Source organism: Schistocerca americana, chromosome 5 (genome assembly GCF_021461395.2).
Source record: "Schistocerca americana isolate TAMUIC-IGC-003095 chromosome 5, iqSchAmer2.1, whole genome shotgun sequence".
Classification (NCBI taxonomy): Eukaryota; Metazoa; Arthropoda; class Insecta; order Orthoptera; family Acrididae; genus Schistocerca; species Schistocerca americana.
In genome coordinates this window covers 313,069,067-313,090,722 of record NC_060123.1, presented here as the reverse complement: position 1 = coordinate 313,090,722, position 21,656 = coordinate 313,069,067, and the positions used below count along the sequence as shown (strand labels likewise).

Here is a 21,656-nt window from a genome sequence, read left to right as displayed (position 1 = left end):
AATATATTATAGAAAGAGTTATTACTGTTCCATTTAAGTAGACAGTCCTTTCCCATGCAGGGCAGATCGCGCCGATAAAAGTCATTGTTGGCCGTCATTACTGGCCATAAAATTTGTTGTAAACGCCTGAGAGTGTGGAAATAATTTCTCTTTGAATGTATTTGTAACTTTATGGCATTTGCAGTATTTATTGCAATTTGTGGACTACCAGATCAGAGATTCAAATAGGCCGCTTCACGGCGATCGATTGCCGTTTCAAAGACTATTTTGAGATAAGTAATAATAAATAATTTTCGTTTCCTTACGAAGCGACAGCAAAATTTCGCCACGCGACACCCACAAATAATAATATTTTCTCATGCTTAAGTTTATGAGATGTTTAGTTATTCGATACATCAAGTGAACATTTTACGTGTAACAGTTTGAGGCGCCTCACATCCATAGCAAGGCTGTGCTCCGTTATTTAAAACAAAAGTTATTTTAATTAAAGAATCAGAGCAGATCGCGGTATATTGTTCTCCGTTTGTAGCTGGAATTCTATCCTTTTCTGTAGTATATGTTTCACTACAGTACTTTTAGTATAATTCCCCCCCCCCCCCCCCCCCCCCCCCTGTAGAACGGATCCCAAAAAACCAGTACATTTAGGCACCAGTACAATGTGTAAACCGAAGAAAAACAGTTTCACTTAGACCATGAAATTATTGAAATGAAATAAATCAGAATTCATTGCCTTGACAATAATTTGTTTGTGTTTTTAATACGTTCACCGCGACGCTTGGTGATGAACATTTTTTGTCTTTCATTCTGGAGAGAAAACGAATAGCGCAGATGGCTACCGACTCTCGAGAACATCTAGAGCGCTTCAGAAATTCTTATTCGATTTGCCTCCAAACGCTGTATACGCTCTTCATCAGTCTCACTGATTTCGACGATCGTGTAGTTGGCCGCGTTGCGAGTGAGCTGATCGATATTTCGACGCCGCAATCGATATTTCGACGCCGCACACGTGGAGTTTTTTCCAAAGAAATAAACCACGAACTGAAATCAATGGAATGTTTGTAACACAGCAAATTACCACGAACTGTCATCAATTCTATCTTTGCGACATACCAAATAAGTGATCACGACCGAAAACACACTGAAATATCGCTTTCAATTGTATTCTTTTTCGCAAAATATCAGTAGTCAATGAGGAATTTGTTGTTGTTACCAAAACATGCAACAACAGAACTGTCAGACAGAACGTCACTTTTTTTTATTATGAAAAAATATAGCAGCAGAGCTCTCAAACCGACCCCCACATTTCTTTCATTGGGATTTTCATACAAAAATACCATCCAGATTTCCGACTTACCCGACGGATCTTCCAAAAATTTTCTTTCGTACAAACCTTGCCCTGATAATAACGAACACAACAGAAAACAGATCAGCCAAATCGACCGAGCCGTTCTCAATTGATGATCTTTCCTAGATGTGGCAATTGATTTTTATTTATATACACTCCTGGAAATTGAAATAAGAACACCGTGAATTCATTGTCCCAGGAAGGGGAAACTTTATTGACACATTCCTGGGGTCAGATACATCACATGATCACACTGACAGAACCACAGGCACATAGACACAGGCAACAGAGCATGCACAATGTCGCCACTAGTACAGTGTATATCCACCTTTCGCAGCAATGCAGGCTGCTATTCTCCCATGGAGACGATCGTAGAGATGCTGTATGTAGTCCTGTGGAACGGCTTGCCATGCCATTTCCACCTGGCGCCTCAGTTGGACCAGCGTTCGTGCTGGACGTGCAGACCGCGTGAGACGACGCTTCATCCAGTCCCAAACATGCTCAATGGGGGACAGATCCGGAGATCTTGCTGGCCAGGGTAGTTGACTTACACCTTCTAGAGCACGTTGGGTGGCACGGGATACATGCGGACGTGCATTGTCCTGTTGGAACAGCAAGTTCCCTTGCCGGTCTAGGAATGGTAGAACGATGGGTTCGATGACGGTTTGGATGTACCGTGCACTATTCAGTGTCCCCTCGACGATCACCAGTGGTGTACGGCCAGTGTAGGAGATCGCTCCCCACACCATGATGCCGGGTGTTGGCCCTGTGTGCCTCGGTCGTATGCAGTCCTGATTGTGGCGCTCACCTGCACGGCGCCAAACACGCATACGACCATCATTGGCACCAAGGCAGAAGCGACTCTCATCGCTGAAGACGACACGTCTCCATTCGTCCCTCCATTCACGCCTGTCGCGACACCACTGGAGGCGGGCTGCACGATGTTGGGGCGTGAGCGGAAGACGGCCTAACGATGTGCGAGACCGTAGCCCAGCTTCATGGAGACGGTTGCGAATGGTCCTCGCCGATACCCCAGGAGCAACAGTGTCCCTAATTTGCTGGGAAGTGGCGGTGCGGTCCCCTACGGCACTGCGTAGGATCCTATGGTCTTGGCGTGCATCCGTGCGTCGCTGCGGTCCGGTCCCAGGTCGACGGGCACGTGCACCTTCCCCCGACCACTGGCGATAACATCGATGTACTGTGGAGACCTCACGCCCCACGTGTTGAGCAATTCGGCGGTACGTCCACCCGGCCTCCCGCATGCCCACTATACGCCCTCGCTCAAAGTCCGTCAACTGCACATACGGCTCACGTCCACGCTGTCGCGGCATGCTACCAGTGTTAAAGACTGCGATGGAGCTCTGTATGCCACGGCAAACTGGCTGACACTGACGGCGGCGGTGCACAAATGCTGCGCAGCTAGCGCCATTCGACGGCCAACACCGCGGTTCCTGGTGTGTCCGCTGTGCCGTGCGTGTGATCATTGCTTGTACAGCCCTCTCGCAGTGTCCGGAGCAAGTATGGTGGGTCTGACACACCGGTGTCAATGTGTTCTTTTTTCCATTTCCAGGAGTGTAGAATTGAGAATGATAGCACTTAGCGACTTCCAACAAACTGAACACATAATTTCAAAACTTTACCATTTTTTTTCTCGCTGACCTCCCAACTCCAACACATACAAAGTGATGAAAGGAAGAAGTTCATCACTTACTACATTTTCACTGTTCATGCAGTATGACTTCAGTGTATGACGTGACTTTTAATTTATTACTTCTTTACTACCGACTCTGGTCGCAACACAGTTGCTTACATTATCCACATGTACCACTGAATGTACCTCTAAATTAAGTCATTGTTCAAGACATAGTCCGCTATAAATGACTTCACAGACATTTAGATGCGTGAGAAACTAGCTTCTGATTAAAATGGCGCGCAGTGCAATTTCAACATCAAAAATGAAATTTTAATTTATTACTTCTTTACCACCTAACTCTACTCGCAACACACATTACAGACAGCGTCTGCATATAATACCGAACTCTCCTGTAAAATTCTATCATTCTACAACACCAGTTCAGGAGACATGACGCAGTGAAAACTGAGATTCGTGAAAAACTAGCTTTTGCTTAAAATTGAGGTCCAGGTTACCCAGGCTATATTCATTCAGTATTTCATAATGAAAACGTTTAGAGACTTGCAGCAAACTCGAAATATAATATCAAATTTTTTCTAAACATGTACTCACTTACATGCTTCAGTTCAAATTTCTAACACATTAACTCATTTATAACGTAATTAAAAGTTTGGGGCTGTTATATACAGGCGAATTCGAATTCTTAAATCATTGTGGGTTTACTGCTATGTGACTAGTACAGGATGCCATCGTGATATAGGGGCAGCGTCTTTGACAAGTAAGCAAAAAACCTGGGTCTCTGGCTAGACTCAAGCCGTTCCTTAAACGTCGAATAAAAATAATCATCAAATGTTGCCCAGAGACTCCGGTATAATTAGTCACCCTTGTTCTGCAAACGACCTTGTCAAAAAGGGCGGAGGAGTGGGTGGAGGTCTGGAGCACCCTCTTGGCCTTGAGAAGGACGACAGTCTCAAAGAGGAGGAAGAATCAGTAATGATCAATGTCATGAGGATGCAGAAGGCAATAGAAGCCACTGCATTACAAACACACAATTTGTAACAATAGGACTTGTGGACTGTAATCGAAAAAATGTCATTATGATCTCTCCAATGATAGCAGATACTGGATTAGTCCCCCATTCAAATCTCATGGAGGAAGCTTGTTAATCATGCGCAGCTCAAAGTTACGTCCCCCTTAGGGAAATGACAGCAAGGGGTGGAAAACATCATCTTGTGCATTCAGTGATTATGTCTAGAGGCCGCAATGAACGTGTTCATAAGAGTGAACTGCAGCCACTGAGGGAGCAGGGTGCAATCAAGTGCAAACGGTTGCACTCGTTGGAACGAACGATGCCTGCCGCGTTATCTCCGAGATCATATTTGGATCGTTCCAGCGGCTGGTGAAGAAGTTTGACATGACTATCACTGCGCACAGAATTTCAGCGAAGATCACAAGTTGCAGCATCGTCCCCTTGTTCTGAGTCGAGTGGTAGGCTGTGACAATCTAAACTGCGACTTCCTACACTTGCGCCATATCTTTCAGAACATTGTGGTCCTCATAAACGGTCAGAGCTGCACTATACCAGAGGCTGCTTTCCGGGTAGCTGACTGTGTGTGAATTGCACAAAAGTATCCTTTTTTTAGATTAGGCAACCGTCTATCAAGTCCAGATGACGACAGCTGTAGGACAGCCCAGAGCATTAGTGTAAGAGCCAAAGAAATGTCGTTCATGGGCAAGAGTGTTAAAATCCTAGAGGTCAAATGCCGAAGCATGGGCAATAAAAGTGCAAGACTTCGAAGCGCTCCGAAAAAGTGGTAGAGCAGACATACATAATACTAGGTACTGAAGGCTGGTTAAAAATCAAATTGACAGTAGTGAAATTTTTGGAGTAACACTACGTATATATCGAACGGAACGGCTAACTGGAAACGGAGGTGGTACATTTCTCGCGTTAGACAAGAATTTCATATCCGCCAAGGTAGAAATTGAAGTTGCTTGCGAGATTATTAGACAAAGACTCAAATTAAGGATGGGTAGAAGGTTGTAGTTGAGTTCTTCCCTCGACCTCGACATATAACCGAAATTTTTAAAGAGTATCTCCGCACGTTAGTATGTATGTACTACTATCATGTATCACTGGAGGATACCGAACAATCCACTGGGATAGTAACAGATTTACAAAAGGTGAGCCTAATCTCTAGAAGAGAGTCATCGACAGTTCAAAGGTACATTTCCCATAGGCAAATGACAGCAAGAGACAGAAAAAATCACCTTGTGCATTTAGTGTGTATGTCTGGAGATCTCATTAAACATGTTGAAGAGGCTGTATCAGCAGATACTGAGGGAGCGAAACAAAGCTAAATGCTTCTCTGTAAACTACGTGGAAGAGGCATCTCGGAGGCTAACTGATAATGAAAAATATTAGACCTAATGTCAACAAACTGTCGTCAATCTCTTGTTGCCCTTACTGAAACTGATATCAGTGAGCACCCTTACTGAAACTGATATCAGTGAACAAGAGCCAGTTGACGAACAATGATTACTAAAGTGTAAAGAGTAATAAAACCAAGCAGAAAGCTTCATATGTTAAATAAACGAGGTGAAGGGGCAGCTTTTAACATTTAGTTCTGGGCAGGAACATCGGAAGAACTGTGGTTCAAGCTCAGAAGAATAGTTGATCAAGCACTGAGTACGTGTTTTTCTACTAGGACAGGCCGTGATGAGTTGGGATCTCCATGGCGCACAGTTTAAGTAAGCAAATTTCTAAAGAAAATACGAATACTGAACAATAAGTGCAAAAACATAGGGCAATAGATAGGATACGCCTTTGGTTATCAAGAGGACGACATATAAAGCCTAGAAGCCGAAGCAAAATGTTGTTGAAAGACCCCCTCATAAAACTCAGAGACACTTTCGTGATATGTTGGCTACCAGTGGCACCAAAGTTAGAATACATATATTCGTGGATACCATGGAAACTGCAACTGAAGGTTAGCAAAGCAAAAGCAGAAATTCTGAATTTCGTTTTTAAATGTTGTTTTAAAAAGGAAGATTGTGGATGTTTCCGAGTTTAGTACTCGCTCCACTCCAGGGACGAGTGATATAGACGTTAGCTGAAACTGATAAAACTGAAAGAAATTGTAGGGCCCGATAGGTTCCCTATCAAATTCTATACACTGTTTGCAGATGAGGTAGCTCTCATTTTAACCACATTACACTGTAGAGCGCTGGAACAAAAGAAACTGCCCAGTACATTGAAGGAATCACAGGCTACATTGGAAGGAAGCAGAGGTTAGATACGTCTCCAAGAAGATCAGCAAAAAATGTTGTTGAAAGGCCCCTCGCAAAACTCAAAGACGTTGTCGTGATATCCACGAAACTATCGTCCAATATCCGTGACATTCATCTGTTGTGTAATCTTAGAGCATTTCCCGAGCTCAAACGTAGAAAGATATCTCGAACAGAATGATTTCCTCCACCAGCATGGATTCTGAAAACAATGGTCGTTAGAAAACCCAAATCGCGTTATTCTCACTCTACGCCCTGAAAGCCATAGACCAAGGCGGTCGGGTGAATGCAGTATTTCTTGAATTCCAAAAAGGATTTGAATCGACATCAGACCAACGCTTGTTAACGAAAGTACGGTTCATGGGGCACCAGACAAAACCTGTGACTGGATAAGATATCTTGGAAGGGACGCCGTAAGGAACATATCTTGGCTGGAAAGTTATCAACAGATGTAGAATTAACTTTAGACGTGCCGGGAAGTGTTACGTGAGCTTTGCTATTCATGTTGTATGTTAAAGACATAGTAGATAATATTAACAGTATCGGTGCTGTCAGTCCCGTTTTATAACGTTTGTCGCTTGGCATCTCCAATCTTGTTGTTAATACATGACTCAAATTAAATCTCACTCTTCTATTGTTACAAGGAGCCTCTGGAGGTAGGATGAGGGGGATAATGAGTTCTTTATTAACAAATGATGCCTTTTGACCCATCTTCCGTCCCGTAAACCTTCCTGAGGGATAAAATGGATGGAGCAGTTTCTGGAGGAAGGATGAGCGGGATAATGAGTTTTTTTATTATCAAATTATGCCTTTTTGATCCACCTTCCATCCCGTAGATTCTCCTGCGAGATTAGATTGATGGAGCAGTCTGTTCTGAAAATTCCACGGGTAACTAGAGGATCAATACCTTTATGCATGAGCTATGGTAGCCTTACAGTATTCTGGTACTGAAATTCAGCTACTCACGGAGATCTACATCTACATCTACATCCATACTCCGCAAGCCACCTGACGGTGTGTGGCGGAGGGTACCCTGAGTACCTCTATCGGTTCTCCCTTCTATTCCATTCTCGTATTGTTCGTGGAAAGAAGGATTGTCGGTATGCTTCTGTGTGGGCTCTAATCTCTCTGATTTTATCCTCATGGCCTCTTCGCGAGATATACGTAGGAGGGAGCGATATACTGCTTGATTCTTCGGTGAAGGTATGTTCTCGAAACTTTAACAAAAGCCCGTACCGAGCTACTGAGCGTCTCTCCTGCAGAGTCTTCCACTGGGGTTTATCTATCATCTCCGTAACGCTTTCGCGATTACTAAATGATCCTGTAACGAAGCGCGCTGCTCTCCGTTGAATCTTCTCTATCTCTTCTATCAACCCTATCTGGTACGGATCCCACACTGCTGAGCAGTATTCAAGCAGTAGGCGAACAAGCGTACTGTACCCTACTTCCTTTGTCTTCGGATTGCATTTCCTTAGGATTCTTCCAATGAATCTCAGTCTGGCATCTGCTTTACCGACGATCAACTTTATATGATCATTCCATTTTAAATCACTCCTAATGCTTACTCTTAGATAATTTATGGAATTAACTGCTTCCAGTTGCTGACCTGCTATTTTGTAGCTAAATGATAAGGGATCCTGTATGGGCCGTAATTATCTTACGGCAGTGAAACTCGGTAGATATGCTAATGCGTTAATGCGGAACCGATTTACGCTAGAAAAACAAATTAATTTCACATGTTCCCCCCAAGGTGCAAATCTAACGCCGTATACTATTTGTCTGACATTTGACAAGCCGTAATATGAGAAGAGAAGAGAGACCGTGCGCTGTTAGGGAAATTGTTTTATGTGAACAGCCAGCAATTACACCGCTGCATTGAGAGAGCATCGGCGACTGAAAGGTCGGAGGAGAGGCCCGATGCCTTTTAATGGTTAAAAGAAGATGATAATGAAATTCGAAAACACAGGTGGGCCTGGAGTGGCGCCTGAAAAGAGAAAGGCTTCCTATCCGAGTGGAAGTTACTGATGCGGTTGCTGTTGCTGCAACTTACGATACAGCACGTGCCCCGGTTAGTGCTAATGCTCGATCAGTGCCACGAGAATTATCCATCCCATGGTCAACAGTACGGAAACTTTTATGGTCTATTTTACACCGTTACCCGTGCAAGATACTGACGATGTAGCAACTGAAATCCCATGATGCGCAACAACGTTCTGCATTTGCTCTTCGGTTTCTGGCACGGACTGAAGTTAATTAAATGTGGCCAGACAATATTCTATGCTAAAGTGTAACAGTAATAATACTTCTTCTTCTTCTTGTTCTTATTATTATCATTATTAATATTGTGATTATTCTTAATACTTAGGCATGTCTATTGTAGTTCTTTATTTTTATGTTACGATTGTTTATATTTATTCTGTGAAACTACAAATGTGCTCCAGAGGTTTGCTACTTGCAAATAAACGAAGCAAAAGCGGACTGCCAATAGAACATTTCTATAAACTCCGGACAGCCCTTTTGCACTTCCGGAACATGTTATCCCATATAACAGTTTCACACGTACTACAATACAAAAACTGCTGTGACCAGAGCTCGAACCCAGGACCCTTGGTACGACAAAGTAACGCTTTACCGACTCCCCCATGGCAGATCCACGTGACAGATGCTCATATTTATGCTTTTCCTCTGCTCCGTGGGTCAGATGTTACTTATGACTTACCGTTTACGCACATTCCCCTGAACGACAGTACACAGCACAAACTATATCGGAGTTTTGGTTGATACTCTGTCGATATACAAGCTTTGGTACCAATTTGACTGATATCTGGTGCTATTGGTGTCAGTCGAAGCTCGCCCTGAATTGTTTCAACGCAAATATTATCGCTTTCAGTGGTAGCATTCAGTTCCTTCACGCCGTGTCTTTGGGAATATTTTATCCGAGTTACGGGATTTACACTCAATGATGAACATAGTCGTACTAGGAAGAACTAGCCACATGTCCTATGTCTTGCATCAGGTAAGTACTGCTATGCTTGGTACTGTCACACATAAAATTACGGGCGGAAATAGTACCGACATACGTAAAGAATTTCTCCTTAACTTGCATTTGTGTAATTCAAGGTGTTTTTCACCAGTTCGGTACATGAGCGCTAATATGCCTCTGTTCATCCTGATTCTACTCCAGTCGATTTAATTATAGTAGCTAAACGCTCATAGACTCCTAGTAGATCTACTTCTTGACTCTAGCATGCTAATTTTCGAGGGTTTGAGTGAACTGTTTCCGTTGCCTTTGTCCTATGCAACCCTCGCTGTCCACAGTATACATAAAGCAAATTAAATCCTTAGTAAAACCCCAATGTCCATGAACTTGTATTATATATTATTTTAGTGGATCATGTAGTTAAAACTGTGTCATTATTCCCTTTATCTGTGTTCCATTTGCCTTTTTGTATAGACTGATGCTTATTGTACGTTTTAAGAACCAATAACTGGCCGTCTTTCGTGTTCAGTGACACGCCATCTCTTATTGATACATCGTATAGATTCAAACTTCATCCCTTCTCGTAATTTAATCTGTTTCAAGGACGTAACGAGTACTTTCAAAACGAAACGAATTTAATTTTTGCAATGTGTATTAGGCCACTCCATGTACTATCACATACCCTTGAGCTCGTTTATTAATGAAAGCTGTTCTTTGGACATAGAATTGATGTCAATGGTATTAGTGGACCAGTTTAACTCAGAAAGATTCAGATCTTTCATAAGTCCACAGACCTCATACAACCTCAGTAACACATAGATAATATGAAGTGAATATATGTTACTTAAAATATCCCCATTTATTTGATATTACATCCTTGAAACCCTTTATAATCACAAAGCAGAATTATGTTATTAAACACCATCTTCTACTGTTTGAAAACAATTGGTCCTATATCAATCATATTTTAATAATCCATCAAAAATATGGTGCAAACATTGGCAACTTGTTTTAAACGCTCAGAAATAATATTATGCACTTCACAGAACGAAAAAATGTAATATCGTATGACTACAATATCAATGATTCACCGTTAGAATGAGTCAGCTCATAGAAAAATCTGTAATAATTTCCGGAATTATGAAATGGAATGATCACATAGGTTCGGCAGTAAATGAGGCAGGAGGAAAACTTTGATTTATCGATATGATACTGAAAAAATGCAGTTATTCTACAAAGAAGACTACTTACGAGTGTTCTATCTTAGAATATTGCTTAAGAGTGTAGGCCCTTTATCAGACGGGACTAACAAGCGACACTGAACGCATACAAAGCAGGGCAGAACGAGTGGGAGTGCGACACGGAGATGCTGAAAAACTTGAATTGGCAGGCGCTTGAAGCCAAACGTCACAAATCCGGCGAAAACTTAGTTTCAAGGACGAGTTTATGTGAGGAACCTATTTCTCGTTTCCGCAGGGGCTGGAAAGACGAGTTACGCTAATTACAGCTTGAACAGAGGCGTTCAAGCAATAATTCTTGCCAGTCTCAGTACTGTAACACAACACACACGCTCAAGAAATAATCCACAGAAAAGTTGTAAAATGTATCTTGAGAGTGCGGCCTGGCTACTAAGCCTTTCCTAAAGACCGGTGTGTGTCGACAACGGACCAGCTAACCGCGGACAATAGTGTGGTCTTCGCCCATTAGTAGGTAGAAAGGGGCGGACCTGCATCCTGGGCTGTAGTGACGGTCCGGTACTATGCCGGCTTCTGCTGAAGTATGAAAGATGGCCATACTGAAGTACCTCATAATTCGATGATAATTCGATGTTTCAAGGTACGACAAATCCAAATGTATTAGCTTGCTTGCGACGTTGAGGTACATTTATTAAGATCTTCATATTACAAATATGACAAAAACTGTAGAAGTTATTTGAACACACTTAACACATGTACTTAGCACAGCCAATGCAAATTAATAAATGCTGAAAGCTTCATACGATCTTTATTAACGAAGTATTGGATGAATAACTCAGGGCTCTAACTACCATTTTGACAATCACACATTGGTACACATTTTATTTACTGAATTATTGCGCTTTATATCTTTCTGTTGTGGAAATATGTCAGATCATACTATCCTCTACAGGTACACATCTAGTGAAAGCAGTATGGCAATTCTTGCCCCTACCCATACGTGAACATATTACGTTTATATAAATTATTAACTCTTTCTGAATGATAACTGCTAACAGTTACGTTAGACATATTAAAATCTTAGTAACTTAATAACGGGAAATGATCCGTAAGATATAACACCATAAATAGACTGAGGGTAAAAAGACGCGTCAGCTGAGCAGGCCAAACTTATATTTCATACGTTTTAAAGCGAATCCTTTGTTATTTGTTATAATCACGTAAGTGCTACACCATGTTTAATTACTTATGTCTATGCTTTTAAGTGTACAGTTTCGTGTTTGGTCTCTACAGAAGGGGTAGAAAATATTTTTACTTCAAGCCATATGCCTAATCTGTAACTTTATTATTTTGCAAATAGTGGTTCATTTTATAGATTTTAGTAGATCTTGCTACTTGGTGGGGGAGCGAGTATTTCTCAATCGCGCGAGCGAAGAGGCTGTCAGACATTAGAATTCGTGGAGTGAGCCAGGATTTCTGGGAGAGATAGAGAGTTGAAACACTTGGTGTAGACTGGAGATAGGGGCAGTTCGCGTCGCGACTGGATAGAGAGAAGACTTTCTGTGGCGATATGATACAATGAACTTTGTGTCGAGACTAACAGAGGAGAGACTTGATGTTGCAAAGCAGTCAGTCGGGCAAGGTGACAGAATATCAGGGACTAGCGGTCACGAATGCTGTAAATTTGCCCATCTTAGTGATGCATCGAGGCTAGTTGGACTCTGACTCAATGAGTTAGCATGAACTTCAACTGTGAGCTATTATCATGAGATTTGCTTCAAGGAAGTTATTTTCTTGCTGTGCTGGGATTATTTGTGCCTAGTTCAAAACAAAGGAACTTTGTTATTTGGTGAATTACTGGTGCTTTGTGGATTTCTGCGGAATCTGCTACCATTCTGATTACACAGATTTATGCAATCTGAACTACTATTGAATATTACCAATCTATATCTTTGAAACTGAATTATTGTGGAACCACTATTTCTAGATATTCTTTCATGTGGTTCACTGGGTAACTTACCGGGTTAATCACTGTATATTTTTGGTGGCGTCTACATCAATTTATTAACAGCAGGTAATAACCATTCATCACCATTTATTATTAATCATTAAACTGAAATTTGTGTTTATTTAAATTTTGTTTAACTTGCCAGTGCTTTAGCTACGTAGGGTCGAGCCGTGTACATCTGCTTTCGAGCCCATTAGTCAAGGCAGCTGAAATAGCATTTACTGGAGGGTCGCAACGTGTAAATGCTCTTTTAGATACCGGTACCTCAGATAATGGGTATGAAAGCAGAGCTCGACCTTATGACGACGGTGAAGCTCATTTTTAGAATAGAGGCGTGCATAGCACAGATACCAACCCTTAACTATGGTACGTCACAATTATGTTTTCTCGTCAGGGAATCTGATTAGAAAATATACTCACGTTTATTAACATGTAGTATCTCATAGTATGCAACTGGATTGATAAAAAGCCCTAATAAGTGGTACAGAGGGAGGTACCCCTATCAGGAACTCCATACCGATTTGCAAAGTATAGATATTGTTGCAGGTGTAGAAGTTAAAATTTTTTCGAAGTTTATACCTTCATTCATGTAGAAGATACAGGCATATCAAAGCGAATGAATCTGTTTGAAACACGCGGTATGTTGCTGCCTCATATGGGTGTTACGAATCATCTAAAGCGACGTGTGAGGGGCCTGTGGAGAGCTGTGCTGCTGCTAACCTTGGAAGCCGTCGCCATCGATGTCTCCCACAGCGGCGACAGACGTGCCAAACTGGGAGCGCGGTGCGCCGTCCCCCTCCAGCGTCACCGCCGGTGAACGCAGGTTGGGACCCTGGAACACAAGCACAAGGCCGTGGCCTACACTGACACAGACAGTAAGCTCACGTCTGTAGGTCCCTGTTATATTGCTCGGGAAATAACAGAGTAGTCCACGTGTAGGTACACTACCTGATCAACAGCATCCGGACACCACTGTGTAAAGCGGAATTGGCCCCTAGGTGTCACGAGAAGCGTATCTGCCAGTATTAAAGGAGGTGGGGAGTATTGTGGTTTTCAACTGTAACATTAGAAGGCCACTACACTGAAGAGCCAAAGAAACTGGTACAACTCCCTAATATCGTGTAGGGACCCGCGAGCACGCAGAAGTGCCTCAACCGATGTGGCATCGACTGGACTAACGTTTGAAGTAATGCTGAAGGGATTGACACCATGAGTCCTGTCCATAAATCCGTAAGAGTACCAGGGGATGGAGATCTCTTCTGGACAGCACGTTGCAAGGCATCCCAGATACGCTCAATAATGTTCATGTCTCGGGAGTTTGAAGGCCAGCGGAAGAGTATCAACTCAGAAGAGTGTTCCTGGAGTCACTATGTAGCAATCCTGGACGCGTGGGATGTCGCATTGTCCTGCTGGAATTGTCTAAGTCCGTCGAAATTCAAAATGGATATGAATGGATGCAGGTGAACAGACAGGATGCTTAAATACGTGTCACCTATCAGAATCGTGTCCAGACGTATCATGGGTCCCGTATCACTCCAACTGCACACGCCCCACACCTTTACAGAGCCTCCACCAGCTTGAACAGTCCCCTGCTGACATGCAGGGTCCATGGATTCATGAGGCTGTCTCCATACCCGTACAGGCCGATCCGCTCGATACAATTTGAAACGAGACTCGTCCGAGCAGGCAACATGTTTCCAGTCATCAACAGTCCAATGTCGGTGTTGATGGGCCCAGGTGAGGCGTAAAGCTTTCTCTCGTGCAATCAAAATGTCAAAATGTCAAATGTGTGTGAAATCCCTCGAGACTTAACTGCTAAGGTCATTAGTCCCTAAGCTTACACACTACTTAACCTAAATTATCCTAACGACAAACACACACAACCATACCCGAAGGAGGACTCGAGCCTCCGGCGGGACCAGCCGCACCGTCCATGACTGCAGCGCCCCAGACCGCTCGACTAATCCCGAGCGGCTCTGTCTTGCAATCATCAAGGGTACATGAGTGATCCTTCGGCTACCAAAGCCCATATCGATAATGTTCCGTTGAATGGTACGCACGCTGACACTTGTTGATTGTCCAGCATTGAAATCTGCAGCAACTTGCGGAATGGTTGCACTTCTGTCACGCTGAACGATTGTCTTTAGTTGTTCTTGCAGGATCTTTTCCGCCCGCAGCGATGTCACAGATGTGATGTTTTACCAGATTCCTGCTACTCACGGTACACTCGTGAAATGGTCGTACGCGTAAATACCCCACTTCATCGCTACATCGGAGAGGCTGCGTCCCATCGCTCGCACGCCGACTATAATACCACGTTTAAACTCACTTAAATTTTGACAACTTGCCATCGTAGCAGCAGTAACCGATCTAACAACTGCGCCAGACACTTGTTGTCTTAGGTAGGCGTTGCCGACCACAGCGCCGTCTTCCGCCTGTTTACATATCTCTGTATTTGTATACGCATGCCTATATCAGTTTCTTTGCCGTTTCAGAGTATAAATGATTTATTCGTTTCCAAAGTGCTATTTTCCAAAGTATTACATCTACAAATACGATTGATGGATGAACAGAACAAGAATAGTTAACTCTCCGAGGTCGCATGGGTCCCACCAGTTACCGTTTTCAGTGCAGTGGTTTGAAAAAATGGTGATAAAGAAAGAAAATAATTTTCTTGTTTTGCAATATGAAGCAATATTCTATTCATCTTGAAAGTTAATCGTCACACAGGACTGGCTCCGCCCTGTGTGGAATTTTCATGACCCCGTCCCACCCCCCACCCCCTCCCCTTCCACTGACTCCAGGCCCTCATTACTTTTTCAGTCACATTCTTTTCACAGTGCCATTCATCTACGACGTCTCATTTTTACATAGCAGACTTACTCGTACGTCTTTTTGACATGACTACGTCTTTCAGACCAGAGCTAGGCCACGTGTGGGGCACCAGTCAGTCAAATAGTATTGAAACGTTCACAGTGCAATACATTAATCATGCAACTAAAATCAAGTTACGTCACTCGCAGTGTACATAGCTAAAATCTCTTCACTTTCTCTCGTTTCCTGAGAAAAGGGGGGCGTGCGGTGCCAGACACGTTGCAACTTCAGCATTGCATTGTTAGTGGAATAGTCGTCGCTTCTGCTGTACAAAGTGGATGGTCCAGGACAGCCAGTCATTTACGTAGAGAGACTTTACTTGTTGAAGAAGTGTATAAACCGCCAGTGACTGTTTAGTGTGTCCGTAGTAAGAAAAACGGCTGTGATCGAATATAGAGAAGGCGTGCTTTCCGATATGCCACGACTTCGATTTATGGCTCAAAACAAGCAGCTTTGAAAGCACGTTTATTTATTGGAGTGAAAAATAACAGTTATATGCCGAATAAAGTTGTTAGAACGCAAACAATGTGAAATACGACGAAACTAGATAAGTAGTTTGTGCATTTTAGATGCTTCAGATCCAAAATATAGTTTTACAGATTTTTTTCCCATATTATCTTAAATATTAATATCTATTTATTATGGCTTCAACACCGAGAAAAAAGGGAATGAGGAAAAACTTCCAAGAAGCTACAGACAAAACAGAAAAAAATTAGTTTAAAGGCCCGTGAGAAGAAGAAGAGAAATACGAGTACAAATAGTATTAATGGCAGATCCAAATGAGAGAGAGCAGTGGGGATTGGGAGGGAGGGGAGAAGAGGATGCCATTCATCGTTCCACGTATAAACACCCATTTTAATCACAACGTTTGGATTGAGAAGATTATAGCATGTGATTGGCAGTGCGTAGTTTACTTCTATTTATTACAAAGCGTTTTTCTCAACGATACTTTTACAGGTATTGACGGAATTGTTGCACCGTCGTATGCTGATATTTATTTTTATATCCTTATTATGAAATTTTTCTCTTCTGTGGTGGCTCTCAAGCTGATGTAGGTGCATAGGAAGTGTTGTGCTGGCGCATGGTAGAAACGGAGTGGCCAACACTGCCAGTTGCGATCTTTGCTATTTTGAAAGACGCAACCAAAGCGATCAACTCCAGCGCTTCCTTTGTAATCTATTTCACAACACCGTAGACAGTTTCCTGTAGGACAATAGATTTTATGAATGATTCGTATTTACAACTTATTCTCACATTGCTTCGTCTATATAGTTTGTGTGCTTGCTTACCCTATAGTGAACCCGCCTTCAATTAACGGCTGGGTTGCAAATTTTCTCCGCCCATGGGCTAGGTGTTGTGTTGTCCTCATCATCATTTAATCGTCACTGAAGCGCAGGTCGCCCAATGTGGCATCACCTGAAATAAGATTTGCACCCAGCGGCCGATCTTCCCTGGACGGCACCTCCCAGCCATCAATGCCACACGATCATTTCATTTCATTTTTTTCATCTACATAAAAATTTGATTATCTTGTTTAACTCGTCCTTTTGGAACAACGTTAAATTATACCATTTTTCCACCCTCAAAACCCTTCTCTCCCCCTCCCTGAACGGTGACGTGGCTCTCCCTCCCCCTCCCCCATCCACCTCCCCCTTCCCCCTCCCCGGTCACCCCTGAGGCGGCCCGCCCTCCAACTCCTCCCCGTCCCCCATACCTTATCCCCCTCCTCCCCTTTCCCAGTCTCCCTTCCCCCCTCTCTAGTGCCTGTCCTGTCCTCACAATGTAAGAGCGTGGGGCACTGAAAATTCTCAAGAAATTATGGCAACTGAACGAGATTCACCGAAGATGTCACAAAAAATGGTTCAGATGGCTCTGAGCACTATGGGACTTAACATCTGAGGTCATCAGTCCCCTAGAACTCAGAACTACTTAAACCTAACTAACCTAAGGACATCACACACATCCATGCCCGAGGCAGGATTCGAACATGCGACCATAGTGGTCGCGCGGTTCCAGACTGAAGCGCCTAGAACCGCTCGGCCACATCGGCCGACTGTTATGTCACAGACGAAGCTCTATGGGCCATTTCATCTGAGGAAAGACTGTGATCGATACCTCTTACCTTGAAATGTTCCAGTTGTAGTTATTTCCACAACTGCACAACGATTTCCACGTCGCTGGTCTGGGCATATTTATGAAGACGATGTTGGCTCTACTCCCTTGGCCTCCCAACTGGGGTACTGCTTGTGACTTTTTCTTTTGGGGTACATTAAGGACGGTGTTTAGTTGCCCCAACTGCAAGAACTCCAGACCAGTACAGAGAACGCATCAACACTGCTGTGATGACCATTGACAGAATGCTGCTACCGCTTGGACGTGTACAGTGTGACCAAAGGGAGACTCATAGAGCACTTGTAGAGAGAAAAATGCGAAGTTGGTGAGTTTACGGTTCTATTCATGCTCAATCATACACTCCTGGAAATTGAAATAAGAACACCGTGAATTCATTGTCCCAGGAAGGGGAAACTTTATTGACACATTCCTGGGGTCAGATACATCACATGATCACACTGACAGAACCACAGGCACATAGACACAGGCAACAGAGCATGCACGATGTCAGCACTAGTACAGTGTATATCCACCTTTCGCAGCAATGCAGGCTGCTATTCTCCCATGGAGACGATCGTAGAGATGCTGGATGTAGTCCTGTGGAACGGCTTGCCATGCCATTTCCACCTGGCGCCTCAGTTGGACCAGCGTTCGTGCTGGACGTGCAGACCGCGTGAGACGACGCTTCATCCAGTCCCAAACATGCTCAATGGGGGACAGATCCGGAGATCTTGCTGGCCAGGGTAGTTGACTTACACCTTCTAGAGCACGTTGGGTGGCACGGGATACATGCGGACGTGCATTGTCCTGTTGGAACAGCAAGTTCCCTTGCCGGTCTAGGAATGGTAGAACGATGGGTTCGATGACGGTTTGGATGTACCGTGCACTATTCAGTGCCCCCTCGACGATCACCAGTTGTGTGCGGCCAGTGTAGGAGATCGCTCCCCACTCCATGATGCCGGGTGTTGGCCCTGTGTGCCTCGGTCGTATGCAGTCCTGATTGTGGCGCTCACCTGCACGGCGCCAAACACGCATACGACCATCATTGGCACCAAGGCAGAAGCGACTCTCATCGCTGAAGACGACACGTCTCCATTCGTCCCTCCATTCGCGCCTGTCGCGACACCACTGGAGGCGGGCTGCACGATGTTGGGGCGTGAGCGGAAGACGGCCTAACAGTGTGCGGGACCGTAGCCCAGCTTCATGGAGACGGTTGCGAATGGTCCTCGCCGATACCCCAGGAGCAACAGTGTCCCTAATTTGCTGGGAAGTGGCGGTGCGGTCCCCTACGGCACTGCGTAGGATCCTACGGTCTTGGCGTGCATCTGTGCGTCGCTGCGGTCCGGTCTCAGGTCGACGGGCACGTGCACCTTCCGCCGACCACTGGCGACAACATCGATGTACTGTGGAGACCTCACGCCCCACGTGTTGAACAATTCGGCGGTACGTCCACCCGGCCTCCCGCATGCCCACTATACGCCCTCGCTCAAAGTCCGTCAACTGCACATACGGTTCACGTCCACGCTGTCGCGGCATGCTACCAGTGTTAAAGACTGCGATGGAGCTCCGTATGCCACGGCAATCTGGCTGACACTGACGGCGGCGGTGCACAAATGCTGCGCAGCTAGCGCCATTCGACGGCCAACACCGCGGTTCCTGGTGTGTCCGCTATGCCGTGCGTGTGATCATTGCTTGTACAGCCCTCTCGCAGTGTCCGGAGCAAGTATGGTGGGTCTGACACACCGGTGTCAATGTGTTCTTTTTTCCATTTCCAGGAGTGTATTTGTGCATCTAATACTTTGGAAAATACATAACTCAGAAAACGAATGAATAATTTATAGTAGCCCTGTAGAATGGGTCAGTCAGGAAACCTCAGTGATTTCGAACGTGGAGTAGTCATTGGATGTCACTTGAGTAAGTTCATCAGTGACATTTCATCCCTCCTACAGCTCCGCAAGTCGACTGTTGGTCACGTGATTTTGAAGTGGAAACGCGAAGAAACACCCACAGCTAAACCAAGACCAGGCAGTCCTCATGTACTGACAGACAGGGAACGTCGACCATGGCGGAAGGTGGCTGTAAAAAATCATGTAAAATCAGTGAAAGGAATCACTCGCGAATTCCACAGTGCTACCATCAGTCAAGCTAATATGATGACTGTGCGTATGGAGTTAAAAATGAGGTACAAAGGTCATACATCGCCTCATAGGCCACACATTTCTGTTGTCTATGCTAAGAGACGATAGAGGTGGTTAAAGAATGACGCCACTGGACACCAGATGACTTGAAACGATTGGTTTGGAGTGATGGATTCGCTACGGCAACTCTATGGAAGGGTTTGGGGCGAATGCCTCGAGAACGTTACCTGCCATAATATAGAGCAAACGGTGATCTAAGGAGGAAATGTTGGTGTTACAGTATGGGGTGTTAATCGTGTTTAAGGTGTGGTTCACTTATTGTGCTTAAGAAAACAATAACTTATTTTACAGCACAGCATACTGCGTACAGTATAGGAACAGTTTGGAAACGGTGATTGTTTGAATCAGCATGGCAATACACTCTGTCATATAGCACCATCAGTGAGGCAATGATTTTGTGAACAATAACATTTCTGAAATAGACAGGTCTGCCCACAGCCCTCGCCTATACCCAATGGAAAACCTCTGGGATGAGTTAGAGCGTCGACTTCACTCCAGATCCTCCAGATCCGATAACCTTCTCTCGTTTCAGCTGTTAAGGAAGACTGGACTGGCATTCCTCTACAAGCATTGAGATAAATCACTGAAAGTGTCACCAGAAGACCTCAAGACGTTACAAAGGTAAATGGTGGACATGCCCTATATTAGTATAGATTGTGAATAATTGTACTGAATTACCCGCGGCTTTTGTTTGTCTAAGATCGATTACAATCTCTCGATCTTCATCTTATTTATTGCTTCAGATGAAAGCTCTTTGTAAAGTATAAATTAAAATTTTACGTACTAGAAGTTAATTCCGATGTGCCGTAACAGATACTGTAGGCCAATGCATAAAATTGGCTGAAATTAATTATCCCGTTCTCTTTTCCCTCGTATGTTCTTCATCAGCTTTGTTTCCGTGGTCTTTTTTGATAAATTGTTCCCAGATTTAGTAACATTCGTTGGAAATCAAAACCACTTCTTATTCTAACTGACGTAATAGATTTATGAGGAACACTCCCATGAACTAATCGTACAAAACCTGATATGACATTACTACTCGTCTTAATTTTGAAAGTTTTTAGAAAGAACTTTTGAAGCAATTGAGATATTTCAGTCGAAACATAACATCAAAATCTTATTTCTGATGATCATCTGACCCCGTTGCCTTTCCATTTTTCATTTTCCTTAATACTTCGACAACCTCATCCTTGGTGACTGCTGCAGTAGGTCCCTCTACTGGAGTTAACACTGGAATTGGAGCATATGGAAACGTCTCACTGCAAACTTCCTCAAAGTATTTTCTCCATCGCTCTGCTACTTTCTTTCTGTTGGTGATAAGTTTGCCTTCTTCATAATTGATTCCACAGAATTTTTCAGTGTCTACAGTTTGTTTATGGCGCTGCTTCACCAGTCGATAAATTTCTCGTTCTCTGGTAGGTGTTTCCAGTTTATCGCAGACTTCGCTGAAGTAGGCTGATTTGGCTGCCGCAACTGCCTTCTTTGTCGCATTCCTAGCTTCACGGTAATCCTTCCGTTTTCATCTGTCTTAGAGGGGAGGAACTTTTGGTATAGCTATTTTTTAAAGTGCCCTCTTCACCTCCTCAGCCCAGAGCCATGTTTGTCAATCGATTTTACGTCGGCCTGATTATGTGGTGCCTAATTTTTCCTGAGTCAGTAATATGGGGAAGAGTGTGGATGAAATAATGTCTCTTTCTGTTTCTTTGAGTCGCCACCATTTAGTACGCGCTGGGCCATTGCATTCTCTCTTCCTTTGATTTGGAGGTTTGATAGGCAATTTGACCACTAAAGGGTGGTGTTGTGTAGCAACGGTTTCGTATGGAATAGCTTTTGCATCCAAAATGAAGTATAGCTCGCGTCGCCGTACAAGAATGAAATCTATCTGTCTCGCGTTGTTACCACTGTAGTAAGTCCAAAGGTGGGACATCCTCGCCTTGAAGTAGGTGTTCGTGATGACTAGTTCGTGTGTTTCTGCAAAGTTCAATATTCTCTCCCTATCTGCATTCCTATGTCTAGCCCCAT

The 21,656-nt window shown here is 43.8% G+C and overlaps 1 protein-coding gene across 1 annotated transcript in view; it reads right to left on the bottom strand.

Annotated features, from left to right (window-relative positions):
* Nucleotides 1-21,656, bottom strand: part of LOC124616336 (integrin alpha-9-like) — a 180,685-nt gene that overhangs the window by 52,512 nt on the left and 106,517 nt on the right. Inside the window, exon 9 of the mRNA XM_047144643.1 lies at nucleotides 13,171-13,282. Within this exon, the coding sequence (XP_047000599.1) occupies nucleotides 13,171-13,282 (112 nt within the window). The remainder of the gene's footprint in view (nucleotides 1-13,170; nucleotides 13,283-21,656) is intronic.